The sequence below is a fragment of the Conger conger genome, chromosome 6 (genome assembly GCF_963514075.1).
Source record: "Conger conger chromosome 6, fConCon1.1, whole genome shotgun sequence".
Classification (NCBI taxonomy): domain Eukaryota; kingdom Metazoa; phylum Chordata; class Actinopteri; order Anguilliformes; family Congridae; genus Conger; species Conger conger.
In genome coordinates, this window is record NC_083765.1 from 1789796 (window position 1) to 1811849 (window position 22054).

General features: G+C 40.5%; 1 protein-coding gene across 5 annotated transcripts; it reads right to left on the reverse strand.

The window, feature by feature from the left end:
- Window positions 1-1196: 1196 nt before the first annotated feature.
- LOC133130688 (SLAM family member 9-like) lies at window positions 1197-19801 on the reverse strand. 5 transcript variants are annotated; one of them, XM_061245456.1, is made up of 5 exons: window positions 19634-19801; window positions 11121-11402; window positions 5604-5867; window positions 4461-4589; window positions 1197-2272 (listed from the first exon to the last, which is right to left on the reverse strand). In XM_061245456.1, exons 1-4 carry the CDS (start codon window positions 19668-19670, stop codon window positions 4498-4500), a joined length of 675 nt encoding a protein of 224 aa, XP_061101440.1. In that variant the 5' UTR covers window positions 19671-19801; the 3' UTR covers window positions 1197-2272; window positions 4461-4497. The 5 variants fall into 5 exon arrangements, with proteins under 5 accessions (XP_061101440.1, XP_061101439.1, XP_061101436.1 ...); XM_061245455.1 differs by having other exon boundaries at window positions 4493-4589; window positions 11121-11405; XM_061245452.1 differs by having other exon boundaries at window positions 11121-11405.
- Between the last annotated feature and the right edge of the window lie 2253 nt (window positions 19802-22054).

Consider the following 22054-nt stretch of genomic DNA (forward strand, 5'->3'; position numbering starts at 1 on the left):
AACAGGAAGTGGAGCAGAGACCTTGGCTGTGTCTGAAACAGCCTCTTAACTCCTGTGTCCTCAAAATACACACTCCCCACTAAACACACTGCCAAATAAACACACTGCCCACTAAACACACTGCCAAATAAACACACTGCCCACTAAACACACTGCCAAATAAACACACTGCCCACTAAACATACTGCCCACTGAACACACTGCCTGCTAAACACATTGGCCACTAAACACACTGCCCACTAAACACACTGCCCGCTAAACACACTGCCCTCTAAACACACTGCCCGCTAAACGTACTGCCTACTAAACACACTGCCCACTAAACATACTGCCCACTAAACACACTGCCTGCTAAATACACTGCCCTCGAAACACACTGCCCGCTAAATGTACTGCCTACTATATACACTTCCCATTAAACACACTGCCCGCTAAACACACTGCCCACTAAATTTCTCTGAGAGTACTTAAAATCTCCAGATGATATACAGCACACATCTCCAGGGTTTCTCTGAGTGCATGTGAGCGCACACTTTTCAGAAAGTAAAGCACTTTTAGGAGGTGCCCCAGAGAGGAAGAGCCTTTCTTTTTTCATTTTTTTTAAGGGCGTAGGTCTTTTGAAACTGGCTTTCTTAAATCAAATCTTGAACACAGAAAATGGGAAATAAATGTGTTGAAAGCCAGGTTTTATAAAAGGTGTTTAAAGCTGGGCTTTACAAAAGGAGTTTAAAGCTAGGCTTTATAAAAGGCGTTTAAAGCCAGGCTTTATAAAAGGAGTTTAAAGCCAGGCTTTATAAAAGGCGTTTAAAGCCGGGCTTTATAAAAGGAGTTTAAAGCCAGGCTTTATAAAAGGAGTTTAAAGCCAGGCTTTATAAAAGGAGTTTAAAGCCAGGCTTTATAAAAGGAGTTTAAAGCCAGGCTTTATAAAAGGAGTTTAAAGCCAGGCTTTATAAAAGGAGTTTAAAGCCGGGCTTTATAAAAGGAGTTTAAAGCCGGGCTTTATAAAAGGAGTTTAAAGCCGGGCTTTATAAACGTGGTTCAGATGGACTCATCTTTCCACAAAGATTGTGTCCTTTTTCCGTAACAGCTGTTTGACTCAAACTCCCATACATACATAAAAAACACACATAATACACAGATGGGCATAAAACCCAGTGATAAAACAGACACATAGTACATAATACACATACATGATACCCATTCAGAAATATATTTTTATTTGAACATGAGTCAGTTATAAATGCAACAATTCAGTGTCATATGTGGAATAGGAGCCCATAATCACTGAAAATAATTCACAGACACAACAGAAATGTTTCAATTTGTTCCTTAAAATACGTAATACAATCCAGTAGCATTAAGGAATCCCCACTCTGAATGTTAAACACCTGAGAGACAGATAAGAGACAGAGACATGACACTGAATTACACAATAAACTGAACAAACGGATACAAAATTGAATTAAACTATAAACTGAACCGCACCGATATGACACTGAAGTAAATTAAACTGAACAAGTGATATGACTGAATTAAACCATAAAAAGGCAGTTAACATGAGTAACGTTGAATTAAAATGGCAATGAAACAGCAGGATTTCACATCAATGTTGACAGAGAAAGACACTCACTGAGCTGGAGTACACAGCTTCAGAAGGTGTGGACACAGAGAGACTCTGAGTTGGAGTGCACAGCTTCAGAAGGTGTGGACACAGAGAGACACTGAGCTGGACTACACAGCTTCAGAAGGTGTGGACACAGAGAGACACTGAGCTGGAGTACACAGCTTCAGAAGGTGTGGACACAGAGAGACTCTGAGCTGGAGTGCACAGCTTCAGAAGGTGTGGACACACAGAGACACTGAGCTGGAGTACACAGCTTCAGAAGGTGTGGACACAGAGAGACACTGAGCTGGAGTACACAGCTTCAGAAGGTGTGGACACAGAGACACTGAGCTGCAGTACACCCAGCTTCAGAAGGTAAGGAGCACATGGAATAAACAGAGTTCTATCAGCAACAGTTTAAGAAGTTCAGAAAAATGAAATTCCATGACAGTGAAATTGTCTTTTATCGTGTGACGGTTATCTGAGATTGAAGGGTCTGACTGGCAGATAGAGAGGGTGCAGCGGACACAGGGGGGGAACAGACAGAGGGGGCAGGCAGCAGACACGGGGCCCCCCAGGACAGAGTTAGACCCATGAGGTGGAGGATGACAGGATGACAGGATGACAGGAGAACAGAAACCTGCTGGGCCCTCTGCAGCTCTGACTCATCTGCAGAACAGAAACAGGAAACAGCCCATCAGGACTCTCTGTGACCTAGTGTGACATAAATGGTAAAACACTCTTACGGACTTATACAATGTAAGAGTAGCTGAACTGAATGTAAATAAATACACAGCCGAGACATTTTCAACACTGGAAACAATGATCATTTACTGATCTTGTGAGATTGTCCAGGTGTGTTGTTCTGAACTTTTGTGGCAGGACTGTGAGACCGAGAGCAAAGTATCTGAACAGCTCAGCAAACAAAGCTACTGTAAGGCGTGGGGTTTAGTGCCCAAGGGTTTGCTTAAAGCTCTGTGACTTGATTCAACTATAACTATAAATTCAAACTAATAACTCTAATTTGAACAACATAGAACAACAAGACAGTCGCTAGTGAGCAGGGTCTCAGCTAGATGCTCCACGCTCAGTCTTCCCTTCTTCTACCAACTGCCCCCACTTTCACCTCAAGGCCCAATCTTAATAGCCTAAGGAAATATACTCAACATTAGCATTATCAAATAAAGCTCTTCACAAACATGAGGAGATGTTTCATGAAAATAAAAACTAAAATAGCATCTCACACTACTCAAAGATAACGGGAGAACCTGTAAAGGTATGAGCGAGGTAACAAAAAGCTTTTTATTTCCAAATCCCACCCTTACAGAATGATGTCACACACAGAGCCCCTCCCCACACTCCATAGACCAATCAGATACTCAGCTTTGTGTTCCGCACCCTTAATATTGAAATTCCCCCAAACGTGAACCCAAAACACCCATCGAATGTAATGCATCTTCTCATTCAGGGTGTGACCAAGAACAATACTGTGGGGTGGGTTAGTGTTAATACTGTGGTTAATGTGGTGTGGTGTGTGGTTGGTTAGTGTTAATACTGTGGTTAATGTGGTGTGGTATGTGGTGGGTTAGTGTTAATACTGTGGTTAATGTGGTGTGGTATGTGGTGGGTTAGTTAATACTGTGGTTAATGTGGTGTGGTATGTGGTGGGTTAGCTAATACTGTGGTTAATGTGGTGTGGTGTGTGGTTGGTTAGTGTTAATACTGTGGTTAATGTGGTGTGGTATGTGGTGGGTTAGTGTTAATACTGTGGTTAATGTGGTGTGGTGTGTGGTTGGTTAGTGTTAATACTGTGGTTAATGTGGTGTGGTATGTGGTGGGTTAGTGTTAATACTGTGGTTAATGTGGTGTGGTATGTGGTGGGTTAGTTAATACTGTGGTTAATGTGGTGTGGTATGTGGTGGGTTAGTGTTAATACTGTGGTTAATGTGGTGTGGTATGTGGTGGGTTAGTGTTAATACTGTGGTTAATGTGGTGTGGTATGGGGTGGGTTAGTGTTAATACTGTGGTTAATGTGGTGTGGTATGTGGTGGCTTAGTGTTAATACTGTGGTTAATGTGGTGGAGTATGTGGTGGGTTAGTGTTAATACTGTGGTTAATGTGGTGGGGTATGTGGTGGGTTAGTGTTAATACTGTGGTTAATGTGGTGAGGTATGTGGTGGGTTAGTGTTAATACTGTGGTTAATGTGGTGGGGTATGTGGTGGCTTAGTATTAGTACTGTGGTTAATGTGGTGTGGTATGTGGTGGGTTAATATTAGTACTGTGGTTAATGTGGTGGGGTATGTGGTGGGTTAGTGTTAATACTGTGGTTAATGTGGTGAGGTATGTGGTGGGTTAGTGTTAATACTGTGGTTAATGTGGTGGGGTATGTGGTGGCTTAGTATTAGTACTGTGGTTAATGTGGTGTGGTATGTGGTGGGTTAGTATTAGTACTGTGGTTAATGTGGAGTGGTATGTGGTGGGTTAGTGTTAATACTGTGGTTAATGTGGTGGGGTATGTGGTGGGTTAGTGTTAATACGGTGGTTAATGTGGTGGGTTAGTGTTAATACTGTGGTTAATGTGGTGGGGTATGTGGTAGGTTAGTGTTAATACTGTGGTTAATGTGGTGTGGTATGTGGTGGGTTAGTGTTAATACTGTGGTTAATGTGGTGGGGTATGTAGTGGGTTAGTGTTAATACTGTGGTTATTATGGTGGGGTATGTAGTGGGTTAGTGTTAATACTGTGGTTATTGTGGTGGGGTATGTAGTGGGTTAGTGTTAATACTGTGGTTAATGTGGTGGGGTATGTGATATGTGGCAGCAGGTTATAGTGGAAAAGATGGCGCTCTCATACCCACCCTTTCAGAGGTCAAAGTTCATTCTCCCCCACCAGGTTTAGACCAGAAGACTGTGCAGCATCACAACAAGTCCCAGAGCCAGGCTCCACACTCTACAGCCCTCCGTCTGCCAGCTGCCTGCAGCTCCACCTGAGGACAGGTGAGCACAGGTAAGGACAGGTAAGAACAGGTAAGGACAGGTAAGGACAGGTGAGAACAGGTGAGTACAGGTAAGGACAGGTGAGCACAGGTGAGTACAGGTGAGTACAGGTAAGGACAGGTGAGCACAGGTGAGTACAGGTGAGGACAGGTGTTATCATGGCATTTTAATGTTTAATGGGGGGCGGGGCTGATCCAAAGCCAAACATGAGTGGGAGGTGGGTGTTAGCTTTGAACATTATTTCCAAAATTGCAGTCGTATAATGTTTAACAAATTATTTCAATGGTAGCATTTCATCTCATTTATACAAAAATTTTCCAAATATCACTAATCAGTTTTGGGAAGCAACCATGTCTCTTTAAAACGTATTATTTGTGCACTTTTGAGAATAGGGCATTTGGCTTTGGATCCACCCATACTGAATAACCCGATCCGAACCCCGACATTCACAGAACACGTGGAGGTCAGAGGTCAATTCCACTGAACAAAAACAATGATGGAAAGTCATGTGAGGTAACAGTGCAACATCAGACGTGTTTTACATACTGTGTAATAAAATCAGCAAAATCAAAAATCACTGATTCAGATTTTTCAGTCTTATCTCTCATTTAATAATCATTGCAGGTGTGTAAAGATGTGTACAGGTGTGAGTGAGGTGTGTACAGGTGTGAGCAGGTGTGAGTGAGTGAGGTGTGTAGGTGTGTGCAGGTGTGAGTGAGGTGTGTACAGGTGTGAGTGAGGTGTGTAGGTGTGTACAGGTGTGAGTGAGGTGTGTAGGTGTGTACAGGTGTGAGTGAGGTGTGTAGGTGTGTACAGGTGTGAGTGAGGTGTGTACAGGTGTGTGTGAGGTGTGTGGGTGTGTACAGGTGTGAGTGAGGTGTGTAGGTGTGTACAGGTGTGAGTGAGGTGTGTAGGTGTGTACAGGTGTGAGTGAGGTGTGTAGGTGTGTACAGGTGTGAGGTGTGTAGGTGTGTACAGGTGTGAGTGAGGTGCAGTCAGCTCACCTGTGCAGTGGTCTCCCACAGTCAGTGGGTCTGATCTCTCAGTACTGACAGAGTTCTTCGCCTCACAGGTGTAGGTACCGCTCCTCTCCACAGTCTGAGGTAAATCCAGATATGGGACACTGCGTACAGAGGAGATACTGTACGGTTTCTCCTCATCCCCTCTGTGCCAGGTCAGGGTCGCGTCTGTCCCTCTCTCCACAGTGCAGTTTAATTTGCAGGGGTATTCATTATAAGTGATGGTAATATGGGGTTTTGATACAGGAACTGTGCAGAGAGAACAGAGTGAGATAGTGAATACAGTTTTCAAAAACATCATTATGCAGTATAATTATGAGTGAAATATGAATCTGAGTGTCTCTCTGCAATAAGAGTGGGGACAGAACATATTTTCAAATCAAATATTTGACTGAACAGGTAACATGTAACTGTCATTAACATTCATTATTTAACTGTCACCCAATGTTACTGGCAGCCTGGATGACTTTATGACATCATCCCTCCATATGAGGCATGCAATTATGACATCATCACTACTGGTGAGCCATTACTACAGAAGAAGAGCAGTATGTCTGTACTGCACCACATACAGCGTGTAGAACAGAAAACCAACATAGTTATAACATTTCACCTGTACAGCCCAGATATCAAATCTGCTTAATCTGGACCAATCAGAGACTAGTGGAGAAAACCTACATGGGAATGGTTTCTTATATGTTCAGAGAAAGAACATTTCTCTCTGATACATTCTGTGTATCTAAATGATCTATAACGGATCATGAGGTAACAGCAGAAGTTCAACATGTTGTTAAAAATAACGTGTTGCCATTAATGTAACGTGATATTGATCATCTTTAAACCATAGACACGATATTAATCCAGTCCGCACGGTTAAGAACATTACTGTGTTGTTCTGTAACTCACCATCTCCGTCTAGGCACCGCAGTCAAAGTATTTCCGAGAACATACGTGAAAGAGAGACGATAATATATTAAACCTGTTTACACTCGCCCCCTAGTGGGGCAGGCGCCCACGTCAGTGATTTGGAAAGTTGTCGAGTTTTTTTATTAAAAAAAAAAAAACCTTTTGGTAGAATGTCATGCCGCAGTGGCGTTTGAAGCAGAAGTTTGCTGTTGGCGCAGGCGCAGTCTGACGCCGGCAGCGTACTCAGCCCCCCGCCCCTCAGAACAAACACGAATCTCTGCTGCTTTCAGCCAAGAGAACTACCGCTTACCAAAACAGGGACCGCAAAACTTTCACTACAACGAAGACGTATCTTCCCTTTACACGAAGGAAAAATAGTATTCTCAAATGTATTACCGCCCAGTAATACATCCGTGCTATATTCGATTTAAAATGTATATTTTCCAATTGATAGTCTGGTTGGTAAACTGATAAGGTATTTTTGTTTAACTTCGTATGAGTAAAGCAACAAACCCTGAAAGTAACCTTATATCGAAGTAACACTACTTCTGTTATTTTATTAATATAAATATTTAGAGGATAGCACGTATACTACATTAATTTGGCATCCAGTTAGCGAGAAATCACCAACACTAACACCGCTGGTATGCTACAGAGAGGTGCCAGAAACGATTTGCGGTACTGTGCTTTCACGATCTGCGAAATCGTACATGCAGATACCACGCGGATGATACTCTCCTGCCAGCACCGCGGGGCTAGCTTCCTAGACTTTTTCTCTGTTCTATCCCTATAAAGAGCTGAGAAACAGACACGAGTTGCTATTCCAACTCTGCTACCTGATGCGCGCAACGTATATATTTCCAATACAGTTTATCGTATTATGAGAAATATCTGGATTTGTGACCTGTTGTTACTTTTTTATGGATAATGGCTTGAAAACTAGAATTATTATTCTCAGTCAGTGATTTTTTTTATCAGGAATTGGGACAGCAGCCAGTACAGCGAGACCTCAGCGATCCGGAGCGTCTGCTCTAAGATGGGACAGCCTGAATTCTGAATTTCTAAGCTCCATCTTCATAAAGAGACGACGGCAATAATGATTAAGATGAACAAACTGAATGTACGAATGTACTGGAAATCAGGAGTTACACTGGCCTGCGTTAACCTTTTTCTTCACACCGTGTCTTAATTTGTTAATTTTTGTGTCGCTGTTTTAGTGCGTCTTTGTTATCTCTCCAAAGGTACCAAACCGTTTTCTCCGGTCGTACAATACCTGCCATTAGCTAAAAAGCCGTTTTACGCGTTGTACGGCTTGCCAAGTCACGTGATATAATTGTACGTGTCTTTATTTATTTTATACCTTTCATTTATATGGTTATATTTATTTATATTTGAATGGCAACTCGCTTTTCAAACACTGAGTCATTGAAGAAAAGCATTTTCTTGTAAAAGCATTGTAAAGACTAAAATGAGCGGATAGCAGGTGATCTAGCGTTTCAAGGTCTATGGCGTCGCAAACGAACTACAAGCAAGTAGTGCCGTATCTTTACCTTCTTGCAAAATAACTGTTCTGCAAAATACGAAATATTTGAAATACTCGGCAAACTTTACAGTCTGGGCGTAGTTAGAAATTCATCGTGCTGCTTTCTGGGGTGACTGTGTCTTTCTATTTATGAATATACGTCCCCTTTCCAGTTTGCAAGCTAACACACCTCTAAACGAATGCAGGACTTTTATCCACTGAAAAGTATTATTCACTTGGTAGAAAATTCCACCATTTACAAGCTAACGAGGTCACCAAATAGACCAGGTTTAATTGGGCCGGTTATGCACAACCAGCTAATGCTGCACTTTGTTGTTAGTGTGCGTGATGATTTGTGTATTATCCACTCTCACACTCTACAGTCAACCCTATATAACTAACATTAGCAGACCAGCAACATCGTTAGTTTTCCATAAATTCGGTAATCTGGAAGGTTCAACATCTTATTTTCGATATAATATATTTGTGGGGGGTGGGTGGTAGGTGGTAAACAAAGGAGGTCAATGATCTAGCTGCAGGACTTTAGAGAATCGTCGTGTTAATGTGTGAGAGTAGGCAGCTCTGCTAGTTGCACTGCTAAAGTTAATCTATCTAGCAGGATTGCCTGTGCGTTATTATCAGCACTTTTACGCATCGCAGCAGACCTCCGTCTCCAACCATAATTCATTTTCCATCTATAATTTCTCACCAACCTTACATGCTCTTACCGGGCATGATTATGCAGTGATGCTACATGTGTTTATAGGTGTCTATAAGATATAACCGGTACTTGGCCGTACGCAGTCTGAAGTTGAGTTTTTACAACTTTACAGCTGGGAAATCAGAAGTATTCGGCTACATCTGCTGTCACGTGTTGCCATCAATGGTGTCCGCTTCGTCCCGAGTGTACCCATATCTGTAAATACTCATTCCTCTTTAAAAACAATGAAAAGTAAATTTAAATTGACGATTCAAAAAATGCCCAACGCATCCCAACATTTTGGGAAGGCTGGAGAGACTCTTGGGGAGGTTTGGGGAAAGTTTTAAAGGCGAACACACCTGTTGAACGCGGCTGCCTGCACATGCGCACAAATGCCCTCAGATGTGGGGAAACATTCCGCTGAATCGCAGTGAGAAGTTATTTTTATTTTCGTATCACTACATGGCTGTGATAACGAATGCATATGGAATTAAACACGAAGGATTTAGCTTTTTTAACGCAAATGCTGTTTCGTATTGTGTGTACTTTACGTGTTGTAGATCAGACAGGCATAGATGCCGATCGTTCAGCTTTGATGGCTCAGAGGTTTCTTACAGTTTGAGACTCTGGCTGTGCCCGTGCTGTCTGTACTTATGAAGATATGGGGATTTATTTAAGACCTGGTATACCAGCTGCATGTGGACTTTTAGGGGTTTTCAATTAATAACAGGTTAGAACAGTCATGAACACAAACATTATACAAACAAATACAGTATATAATCACATTACAATACAGTAATATCAAGTTTGTTTTATTTTACAAAGAGAAAATGACAGATATATTGAAATTCAGCCTCCTAATTATATCATGTAACCTGTACATATGGCTGTAATATCCATGTACTTCAGGATTTGAGAAGGTTGTTTGTAAACCTGTGTGAAACCTTCCTGATGACAGAGTTGAAGATCTGTCCTCTGATCAGGGGTCTTGGTGGCAGTAGTGTGGCTGCTGTACTCAGTGTATCACAGTGACCTGAGCTTATACCCCTGGTCCCTCTTACAGGTGGTTATTATGGGCCTGTTTGGGAATAATGGCTACAGTGGTACAGCAGGGAGTCTAATGAACACAGCAGCAACCTAACAGAAGAACTACTACATCTGGAACAAGGAACACTCATCTTTACATAATCAACTGAGAAAGAATGAAGAGTTTGTTCTAAATGACTTTAAATTAAAGTGAAACTGCTTTAAAATGCACAGTACAACACTTCAGAAGGCAGTTTTGCATACCTGAGAGAATTGGCTACAGAGTTGCAACAGAGTGGAAAATATCTGACATTTTAAAAAATTCTGAGCCTTTTTAGCAGTCAGTAAGGTATAATTCCATTGTACAGCAACACTGAAACTGTCTCAGACTGGCACTGTACTGAACACACACCACACTGCTCACACTAGGGATGTGTACCGAGAGCCGGTATTTTTTGGTACCGGTTCCTAATTGGTTGGGACCAGAGTACCGCTAAAGATTCTGGACAAATGATACTGTTTTCGGTATTTTTTAAGAGTCTACCTAACCGTCGCGTAATTATGACACTGCCGCCGTCGACAGGTTATGACGCAGCGCCCCGTTGTTTTCTCTAGTAGTCAATATGTCGGCCGTAAGAGCTAAGCGCTAGAAGGTATGGGCTCACTGTATCAAACTCAATAAATCCTCGGCTCAATGCAATATATGCAAGAAAGTAGTTAGTCAAAAGGGGGGTAACACCAGCAACATCATGAAACAATGTTGAAGCATTATCACATTGACAGTCACCTTTAAGGCTGTATGGAGCTGCCTGCTCGTTTTTTTGACATACCTCGCACTGCACATGTTGACTTGCTAAGGGCTTAAAAGGCAGGTGCTGTAAGTTGTTTAATGATGTTGCTGGTGTTACCCCCCTTGTGGTAATAAAAAACGATTGAATCTTTTACCATCTTGTAACGTCTTTATTTTATACACTAAATTACACGCCGTGGTATCGATAAGAGTATCGATGAATACCGGCACCGATAAGGAGTATCGGTATCAATAAAATCCGAACGATACACATCCCTAGCCCACACTGCTCACACTGCAAGCTGCTGCAACTCAGAGAGGAGCCTGCTGATTGGTGGAGATCTGATACATGTACATTTGTACCAGACAAGTCAAACAAGGATCACTGTAAAGCAACTCTCCATGGAATTACTTACAACATAAAGAAATCCACTGAAAACAGCCAATAATCTACACTGGCACACATACATCTGCTCTGTTTAACATACTTTTGTACCTAACATTTAAATGGGAGAAAATGCAATAATACAAAACACACACATAGCCAGATATACTTACCATACACCGTCAGCTGGTATTTCACCTCTACAGGCTTTTCCCCATTGTTTTTCACTTTATACTCTCCTTTGTCCTCCATCGTGAGGTTGGAGAGGGAGAAAAATCCAGTGTGGCTTTCCCAGTGCATTCTGTTGTCAGAGTTTGGCACTCTTTGACCGTCGTTCACGTTGGCAATTACCCTACCGCGGTACATCACTTCCCCGCTGTTCTTCACTTCGGTTGGGAACTTCACGCTCTGTCCCACACGTTCATGCAGCTGTTTAACCTGGCCATAGACACTCCCTGCTGCAGACACACACACAGAGGACACCATCAGGGACAATCACAATAATATGCACACACACACACACACACTCACACACACACGTACTAATAGCACACCAGAGTGTATGTGGATGAGAGTGTGTATATATATGTGTGGGGGTATACACACTCTCGCTCACACATGCACCCACACTGTGTTGTGTTATTGGTATGTTACTATAACAGCATAAAGCACACTGGTGTGTTATTAGTATGATACTATAACAGCATAAAGCACACTGGTGTGTTATTAATGTGTTACTATAACAGCATAAAGCACACTGGTGTGTTATTAGCATGATACTATAACAGCATAAAGCACACTGGTGTGTTATTAGTGTGTTACTATAACAGCATAAAGCACACTGGTGTGTTAGTATGTTACTATAACAGCATAAAGCACACTGGTGTGGTATTAGTATGTTACTATAACAGCATAAAGCACACTGGTGTGTTATTAGTATGTTACTATAACAGCATAAAGCACACTGGTGTGTTATTAGTATGTTACTGTAACAGCATAAAGCACACTCGTGTGTCATTAGTATGTTACTGTAACAGCATAAAGCACACTGGTGTGTTATTAGTATGCTACTATAACAGCATAAAGCACACTGGTGTGTTATTAGTGTGTAGTATGTTACTATAACAGCATAAAGCACACTGGTGTGTTATTAGTATGTTACTGTAACAGCATAAAGCACACTCGTGTGTCATTAGTATGTTACTGTAACAGCATAAAGCACACTGGTGTGTTATTAGTATGCTACAATCACAGCATAAAGCACACTGGTGTGTTATTAGTATGTTACTATAACAGCATAAAGCACACTGGTGTGTTAGTATGTTACTATAACAGGATAAAGCACACTGCTGTGTTATTAGTGTGTAGTATGTTACTATAACAGCATAAAGCACACTGGTGTGGTATTAGTATGTTACTAGAACAGCATAAAGCACACTGGTGTGTTATTAGTATGTTACTATAACAGCATAAAGCACACTGGTGTGTTATTAGTATGTTACTATAACAGCATAAAGCACACTCGTGTGTCATTAGTATGTTACTATAACAGCATAAAGCACACTCGTGTGTCATTAGTATGTTACTGTAACAGCATAAAGCACACTGGTGTGTTATTAGTATGCTACTATAACAGCATAAAGCACACTGGTGTGTTATTAGTGTGGAGTATGTTACTATAACAGCATAAAGCACACTGGTGTGTTATTAGTATGTTACTATAACAGCATGAAGCACACTGGTGTGTTATTAGTATGTTACTACAACCATAAAGCACACTGGTGTGTTATTAGTGTGTTACTATAACAGCATAAAGCACACTGGTGTGTTATTAGTATGTTACTATAACAGCATAAATCACACTGGTGTGTTATTAGTATGTTATTATAACAGCATAAAGCACACTCATGTGTCATTAGTGTGTAGTATGTTACTATAACAGCATAAAGCACACTGGTGTGTTATTAGTATGTTACTATAACAGCATAAAGTACACTGGTGTGTTATTAGTATGTTATTATAACAGCATAAAGCACACTCATATGTCATTAGTGTGTAGTATGTTACTATAACAGCATAAAGCACACTGGTGTGTTATTAGTATGTTACTATAACAGCATAAAGTACACTGGTGTGTTATTAGTATGTTACTATAAAAGCATAAAGCACACTGGTGTGTTATTAGTATGTTACTGTAACAGCATAAAGCACACTGGTGTGTAATTAGTGTGTTACTATAACAGCATAAAGCACACTGCTGTGTTATTAGTGTGTAGTATGTTACTATAACAGCATAAAGCACACTGGTGTGGTATTAGTATGTTACTATAACAGCATAAAGCACACTGGTGTGTTATTAGTATGTTACTGTAACAGCATAAAGCACACTCGTGTGTCATTAGTATGTTACTGTAACAGCATAAAGCACACTGGTGTGTTATTAGTATGCTACAATCACAGCATAAAGCACACTGGTGTGTTATTAGTATGTTACTATAACAGCATAAAGCACACTGGTGTGTTAGTATGTTACTATAACAGGATAAAGCACACTGCTGTGTTATTAGTGTGTAGTATGTTACTATAACAGCATAAAGCACACTGGTGTGGTATTAGTATGTTACTAGAACAGCATAAAGCACACTGGTGTGTTATTAGTATGTTACTATAACAGCATAAAGCACACTGGTGTGTTATTAGTATGTTACTATAACAGCATAAAGCACACTCGTGTGTCATTAGTATGTTACTATAACAGCATAAAGCACACTCGTGTGTCATTAGTATGTTACTGTAACAGCATAAAGCACACTGGTGTGTTATTAGTATGCTACTATAACAGCATAAAGCACACTGGTGTGTTATTAGTGTGGAGTATGTTACTATAACAGCATAAAGCACACTGGTGTGTTATTAGTATGTTACTATAACAGCATAAAGCACACTGGTGTGTTATTAGTATGTTACTACAACCATAAAGCACACTGGTGTGTTATTAGTGTGTTACTATAACAGCATAAAGCACACTGGTGTGTTATTAGTATGTTACTATAACAGCATAAATCACACTGGTGTGTTATTAGTATGTTATTATAACAGCATAAAGCACACTCATGTGTCATTAGTGTGTAGTATGTTACTATAACAGCATAAAGCACACTGGTGTGTTATTAGTATGTTACTATAACAGCATAAAGTACACTGGTGTGTTATTAGTATGTTATTATAACAGCATAAAGCACACTCATATGTCATTAGTGTGTAGTATGTTACTATAACAGCATAAAGCACACTGGTGTGTTATTAGTATGTTACTATAACAGCATAAAGTACACTGGTGTGTTATTAGTATGTTACTATAAAAGCATAAAGCACACTGGTGTGTTATTAGTATGTTACTGTAACAGCATAAAGCACACTGGTGTGTAATTAGTGTGTTACTATAACAGCATAAAGCACACTGGTGTGTTATTAGTGTGTAGTATGTTACTATAAAAGCATAAAGCACACTGGTGTGTTAGTATGTTACTATAACAGCATAAAGCACACTGGTGTGGTATTAGTATGTTACTATAACCATAAAGCACACTGGTGTGTTATTAGTGTGTTACTATAACAGCATAAAGCACACTGGTGTGTTATTAGTATGTTACTGTAACAGCATAAAGCACACTGGTGTGTTATTAGTATGCTACTATAACATCATAAAGCACACTGGTGTGTTATTCGTGTGTAGTATGGTACTATAACTGCATAAAGCACACTGGTGTGTTATTAGTATGTTACTATAACAGCATAAAGCACACTGGTGTGTTAGTATGTTACTATAACAGCATAAAGCACACTGGTGTGTTATTAGTATGTTACTATAACAGCATAAAGCACACTCGTGTGTCATTAGTATGTTACTGTAACAACATAAAGCACACTGGTGTGTTATTAGTATGTTACTATAACAGCATTAAGCACACTGGTGTGTTATTAGTATGTTACTATAACCATAAAGCACACTGTTGTGTTATTAGTATGCTACTATAACAGCATAAAGCACACTGGTGTGTTATTAGTGTGTAGTATGTTACTATAACAGCATAAAGCACACTGGTGTGTTATTAGTATGTTACTATAAGCATAAAGCACACTGGTGTGTTATTAGTATGTTACTATAACAGCATAAATCACACTGGTGTGTTATTAGTATGTTATTATAACAGCATAAAGCACACTCATGTGTCATTAGTGTGTAGTATGTTACTATAACAGCATAAAGCACACTGGTGTGTTATTAGTATGTTACTATAACAGCATAAAGTACACTGGTGTGTTATTAGTATGTTACTATAACAGCATGAAGCACACTGGTGTGTTATTAGTATGTTACTATAACAGCATAAAGCACACTGGTGTGTTATTAGTATGTTAATATAACAGCATGAAGCACACTGGTGTGTTATTAGTATGTTACTTTAACAGCATAAAGCACACTGGTGTGTTATTAGTGTGTTACTATAACAGCATAAAGCACACTGGTGTGTTATTAGTGTGTAGTATGTTACTATAACAGCATACAGCACACTGGTGTGTAATTAGTATGTTACTTTAACAGCATAAAGCACACTGGTGTGTTATTAGTATGTTACTACAACCATAAAGCACACTGGTGTGTTATTAGTATGTTACTATAACAGCATAAAGTACACTGGTGTGTTATTAGTATGTTAATATATCAGCATGAAGCACACTGGTGTGTTATTAGTATGTTATTATAACAGCATAAAGCACACTCATGTGTCATTAGTGTGTAGTATGTTACTATAACAGCATAAAGCACACTGGTGTGTTATTAGTATGTTACTATAACAGCATAAAGTACACTGGTGTGTTATTAGTATGTTACTATAACAGCATGAAGCACACTGGTGTGTTATTAGTGTGTTACTATAACAGCATAAAGCACACTGGTGTGTTATTAGTGTGTAGTATGTTACTATAACAGCATACAGCACACTGGTGTGTAATTAGTATGTTACTTTAACAGCATAAAGCACACTGGTGTGTTATTAGTATGTTACTATAACCATAAAGCACACTGGTGTGTTATTAGTATGTTACTATAACAGCATGAAGCACACTGGTGTGTTATTAGTATGTTACTATAACAGCATAAAGCACACTGGTGTATTATTAGTATGTTACTATAACAGCATAAAGTACACTGGTGTGTTATTAGTATGTTAATATATCAGCATGAAGCACACTGGTGTGTTATTAGTATGTTAATATAACAGCATGAAGCACACTGGTGTGTTATTAGTATGTTACTTTAACAGCATAAAGCACACTGGTGTGTTATTAGTATGTTACTATAACAGCATAAAGCACACTGGTGTGTTAGTATGTTACTATAACAGGATAAAACACACTGGTGTGTTATTAGTGTGTAGCATGTTACTATAACAGCATAAAGCACACTGGTGTGTTAGTATGTTACTATCACAGCATAAAGCACACTGGTGTGTTATTAGTATGTTACTATAACAGCATAAAGCACACTCGTGTGTCATTAGTATGTTACTGTAACAACATAAAGCACACTGGTGTGTTATTAGTATGCTACTATAACAGCATAAAGCACACTGGTGTGTTATTAGTGTGTAGTATGTTACTATAACAGCATAAAGCACACTGGTGTGTTATTAGTGTGTAGTATGTTACTATAACAGCATAAAGCACACTGGTGTGTTAGTATGTTACTATAACACCATAAAGCACACTCGTGTGTCATTAGTATGTTACTGTAACAACATAAAGCACACTGGTGTGTTATTAGTATGTTACTATAACAGCATAAAGCACACTGGTGTGTTATTAGTATGTTACTATAACCATAAAGCACACTGGTGTGTTATTAGTGTGTTACTATAACAGCATAAAGCACACTGGTGTGTTATTAGTATGTTACTATAACAGCATAAATCACACTGGTGTGTTATTAGTATGTTATTATAACAGCATAAAGCACACTCATGTGTCATTAGTGTGTAGTATGTTACTATAACAGCATAAAGCACACTGGTGTGTTATTAGTATGTTACTATAACAGCATAAAGTACACTGGTGTGTTATTAGTATGTTAATATAACAGCATGAAGCACACTAGTGTGTTATTAGTATGTTTCTATAACAGCATAAAGCACACTGGTGTGTTATTAGTATGTTAATATAACAGCATGAAGCACACTGGTGTGTTATTAGTATGTTACTTTAACAGCATAAAGCACACTGGTGTGTTATTAGTGTGTTACTATAACAGCATAAAGCACACTGGTGTGTTATTAGTGTGTAGTATGTTACTATAACAGCATACAGCACACTGGTGTGTTATTAGTATGTTACTTTAACAGCATAAAGCACACTGGTGTGTTATTAGTATGTTACTATAACCATAAAGCACACTGGTGTGTTATTAGTGTGTAGTATGTTACTATAACAGCATAAAGCACACTGGTGTGTTATTAGTATGTTACTATAACAGCATAAAGTACACTGGTGTGTTATTAGTATGTTAATATAACAGCATGAAGCACACTGGTTTGTTATTAGTATGTTACTATAACAGCATAAAGCACACTGGTGTGTTATTAGTATGTTAATATAACAGCATGAAGCACACTGGTGTGTTATTAGTATGTTACTTTAACAGCACAAAGCACACTGGTGTGTTATTAGTGTGTTACTATAACAGCATAAAGCACACTGGTGTGTTATTAGTGTGTAGTATGTTACTATAACAGCATACAGCACACTGGTGTGTTATTAGTATGTTACTTTAACAGCATAAAGCACACTGGTGTGTTATTAGTATGTTACTGTAACCATAAAGCACACTGGTGTGTTATTAGTGTGTAGTATGTTACTATAACAGCATACAGCACACTGGTGTGTTATTAGTATGTTACTTTAACAGCATAAAGCACACTGGTGTGTTATTAGTATGTTACTGTAACCATAAAGCACACTGGTGTGTTATTAGTGTGTAGTATGTTACTATCACAGCATAAAGCACACTGGTGTGTTATTAGTATGTTACTGTAACAGCATAAAGCACACTGGTGTGTTATTAGTGTGTTACTGTAACAGCATAAAGCACACTTGTGTGTTATTAGCATGTTACTATAACAGCATAAAGCACACTGGTGTGTTATTAGTGTGTTACTGTAACAGCATAAAGCACACTTGTGTGTTATTAGCATGTTACTGTAACAGCATAAAGCACACTGGTGTGTTATTAGTGTGTTACTGTAACAGCATAAAGCACACTGGTGTGTTATTAGTGTGTTACTGTAACAGCATAAAGCACACTGGTGTGTTATTAGTGTGTTACTGTAACAGCATAAAGCACACTGGTGTGTTCTGAGACATTAATCATTCTCGGCGCTACCTCGTGGTTCACACTGGATAAGTTTATTTATTTTGACTGATGACTTTTTAAGGTGCCTATTGGATCATGTGGGTGCAGTAGCCAACCACACAGGCCTGTGTACATGTTCTGATGAAGATCTATGGGTCAGAATTTGCTGTCATGTGGTTAAATAGAGCAGAAACATGAAATCCAGTGAATTTAAATTCTGGACATACAAGACATTTCAGCCTGTTCCATCCATAGGTAAATGAGACTTAAATACCACCTGTTACATCAAAACCGTCTGCAGCTGCTTTCTCTAAAACATTGTGTCATAAGACAGAGTCAGTGTGTTTATCTGCTGTGGAGCCACTATGCTTTTTGTTAAAATCACCCTCTCCCGCAAACACATGGATCACAACTCAATCTGACCAATAAATGGCAGCTCACAGAAAGCTGTAGTTTCCTCTCCAGAAGAGATCACACTTTTGTTTGTGCAAAATAGGCAACTCGTTGCCTGTCAGCCACCTGCAATCTTGACTCATTTCCAAGAAACGTGCGCACTCTTTTCAAAGTCGGCCGCAGCATCCGGTGCCGGGCGTGTCGCCCCCAAACTCATCGGGCGCATGCTCGCGCACGCTCCACCGGCCGGACAGCAAACCTGCGTTTTTATTGCCACATCGTAATCCTGTGATCAACTCAAATTCCACTATATTAATGGCGAACGGCTGCGCTTCTGAATTGTAATCATACATTTCCGTCAGCGGCCAATTACATATGATTGTTATGCATGCGCACCACCGTTGGATACAGATCAACATACTAATTTATTAAGAAATCGGAAACTGCAATATCAAGTTAAATTCATTATTTGGCCTATACAGCAGAGAATGATTCAGCATGTTTTCTCCACAAACTAAACATGTAACCTAGTCAGTCGGCGTGCTCATCCTGTTAAATCGTACGTGTGAAATTCTGGATTCTGCAGAGACGCGCTGACTGGATTTGAAGACGGCTGAGGCATATTCATCTCAATGTGTGTGACTACAACGCGACCGTATGAAAATTACGCAGCGATTTAACCGGTCAACGATTCAGTCGCATCTTTAACTTGCCATATAGCTATAAAATACTTCCATTCATTTCAGAGAATCAATTACTACGTGGTTAAATACGTTCGAACGAATAACTGACCCTCGTTTTTTAGTGATTACAGACGTACTTTCAGTTATCTTGTTAGGCTTGAGGTATTCAAGCCGATAACATAGAGAGTAAGACAAGTACCTGTAATGGACAGGAAAACGCAGAGGGTAATCTTCATCTTTCTTTTAAAATATCTTTAGCGTGCGTCGCTCATTCGTGCCGTTCGTCCTGCTCTCTCCTCTCCGCGGCAGCGCTCTTTATGCGCTGTGGATCAGACCTGATGAGCAGAAGCACCGCCTCTCTCTTCATTTCACCCGTCCTTCCCAGCAGTTCGCCTGACTCTGCTCGGCTAAATTAACTCGTGATTCTCCGCGATAAAACTGGATGCGCCAAGTCCTGTTGCAGACGACTCCATGGAATTAATCATGTTGTTTCTTATCTCAAAGCGCTAGGAACAAACTATTGTGTAACTTTGTACGCGGCACCGTAACCGATTTGCAGAGGCTGTCGAGACTGTATAAAGGTCATTGAATCTGAAACTATAATACATCCATTATTACATCCATCCATCCATCCATCCATTATCTTAACCCGCTTATCCTGATCAGGGTCGCAGGGGGGCTGGAGCCTATCCCAGCATACATTGGGCGAAAGGCAGGAATACACCCTGGACAGGTCGCCAGTCCATCGCAGGGTGCACACACACCATTCACTCACACACTCATACACTCATACATTCATACCTACGGGCAATTTAGACTCTCTAATCAGCCTAACCTGCATGTCTTTGGACTGTGGGAGGAAACCGGAATACCCAGAGGAAACCCACGCAGACACGGGGAGAACATGCAAACTCCGCACAGAGAGGCCCCGGCCGACGGGGATTCGAACCTAGGACTTCCTTGCTGTGAGGCGGCAGTGCTACCCACTGCACCATCCGTGCCGCCTATTCTATACAATTGCTATATATTATAATTACTAATATAAGTTTATATAAGTACTTATTTATTTATTATTTTTATATAAAACTAACAAATAAAAAAGCTAAACAAAAAAAAGTAAAAATCTGCATGATTATGAATGGGTTGGATTAGGATATGGCTTTGCGTGGTTAGTGTTTCTAGAGCTGAGGTCACCAACCCTGGTCCTGGAGGGCTACTGAGTCTGCTGGCTTTCGCTGTTACTCTGCACTTAATTAATCAATTAGAGCAGATGATTACACAGCTAACTCACCTCACCTGGTTACCTGGGTCTCAACAGGGTGCTGCTTTTAAGGTGAAAACAAAAACCAGCAGACCCAGTAGCCCTCCAGGACCAGGGTTGGTGACCTCTGCTCTAAACAAAAGGGGCTCTGGCCAAGTGAGCACACCCTTCGGTAGGGGAGAGCTGGGTAGAAAGTAATGTGCGCATTTTCTCGAAAATGATGGGAGCTGCAATGACGTGATAACTTGTGTATGTGCATATTACACTGCACGTTTGGTGGAGCTACCGTCGAAAGTCTTTTTCAACTGTAGAATTGCGTTTACTTGTTTAAGTTTGTCTTGGATGCTAGCGCGGGATAAGTGACAGGAGAGAGGGGAGGGACGGAAGTAACGTTCCATGGAGGGACAAAAGTAAACAAAATTATTTTCGTCCCAAGATATTTTACAATGCCGTCTTAGCTAGCATAACGCCAGCAATAATAAAACAAGAGGCCACAAGTGCAATAAAATTCAAATTTTATTTGTCACATACACAATATACAGGTACAATGTGCAGTGAAATGCTTAGTGCACCCGTCCGGTGTTTAAATGACAAAAATTAAAAGACACAGACAACAAGCAATTAAAAGATTAATTACTCATGTGTGAGTGCAGGATAAAAAGTGCAAAGTGCAAAGTGCAGTGGCAGTCCATTTTTGCTGATATGTAGGTGTGTGTGTGTATGTGCTAAGCACAGTCCTCATTCAGCAGGCGGATGGCCTGAGGGAAGAAGCTCTTCCTCATCCTCTCTGTTTTTACCCTCAGGCAGCGATAACGCCTCCCTGAGGGCAACAGAGAGAAGAGTCTGTTGCTGGGGTGGTTGGGCTCCCTGAGGATTGTGTTGGCCTTGGACCTGCACCGTTGGGTACAGGTGTCCTGCAGGTTGGGGAGAGTGGTTCTAATGGTTCGCTCGGCTGAGCGGACCACCGTCCTGAGGGCCAAGTAGTCCTTCTTGGTGCTGCTGCCCATCCAGGTGGTGATGCTCCCCGACAGGATGCTCTCTATGCAGGTGTAGAAGTTCTTGAGCACCCTGAGGGGGAGCTTGGAGTCCTTCAGACGTCTGAGGTGGTAGAGACGCTGTCGGGCTTTCTTCACCAGGGAGTTGATGTGGCAGGACCATGATAGATCCTGCGTGATGTGTAGTCCAAGGTATTTAAAGCTGTCCACCCTCTCCACCTGAGCCCCGCTGATGGTGAGTGTGTGGTAGCTCCTCTGCTGCTTCCTGCTGAAGTCCACTTTCAGTTCTTTGGTTTTACTGACGTTCAGCAGGAGATTGTTCCCCTGGCACCAGTTCTCGAGGTGGTTGATCTCCATCAGGTAG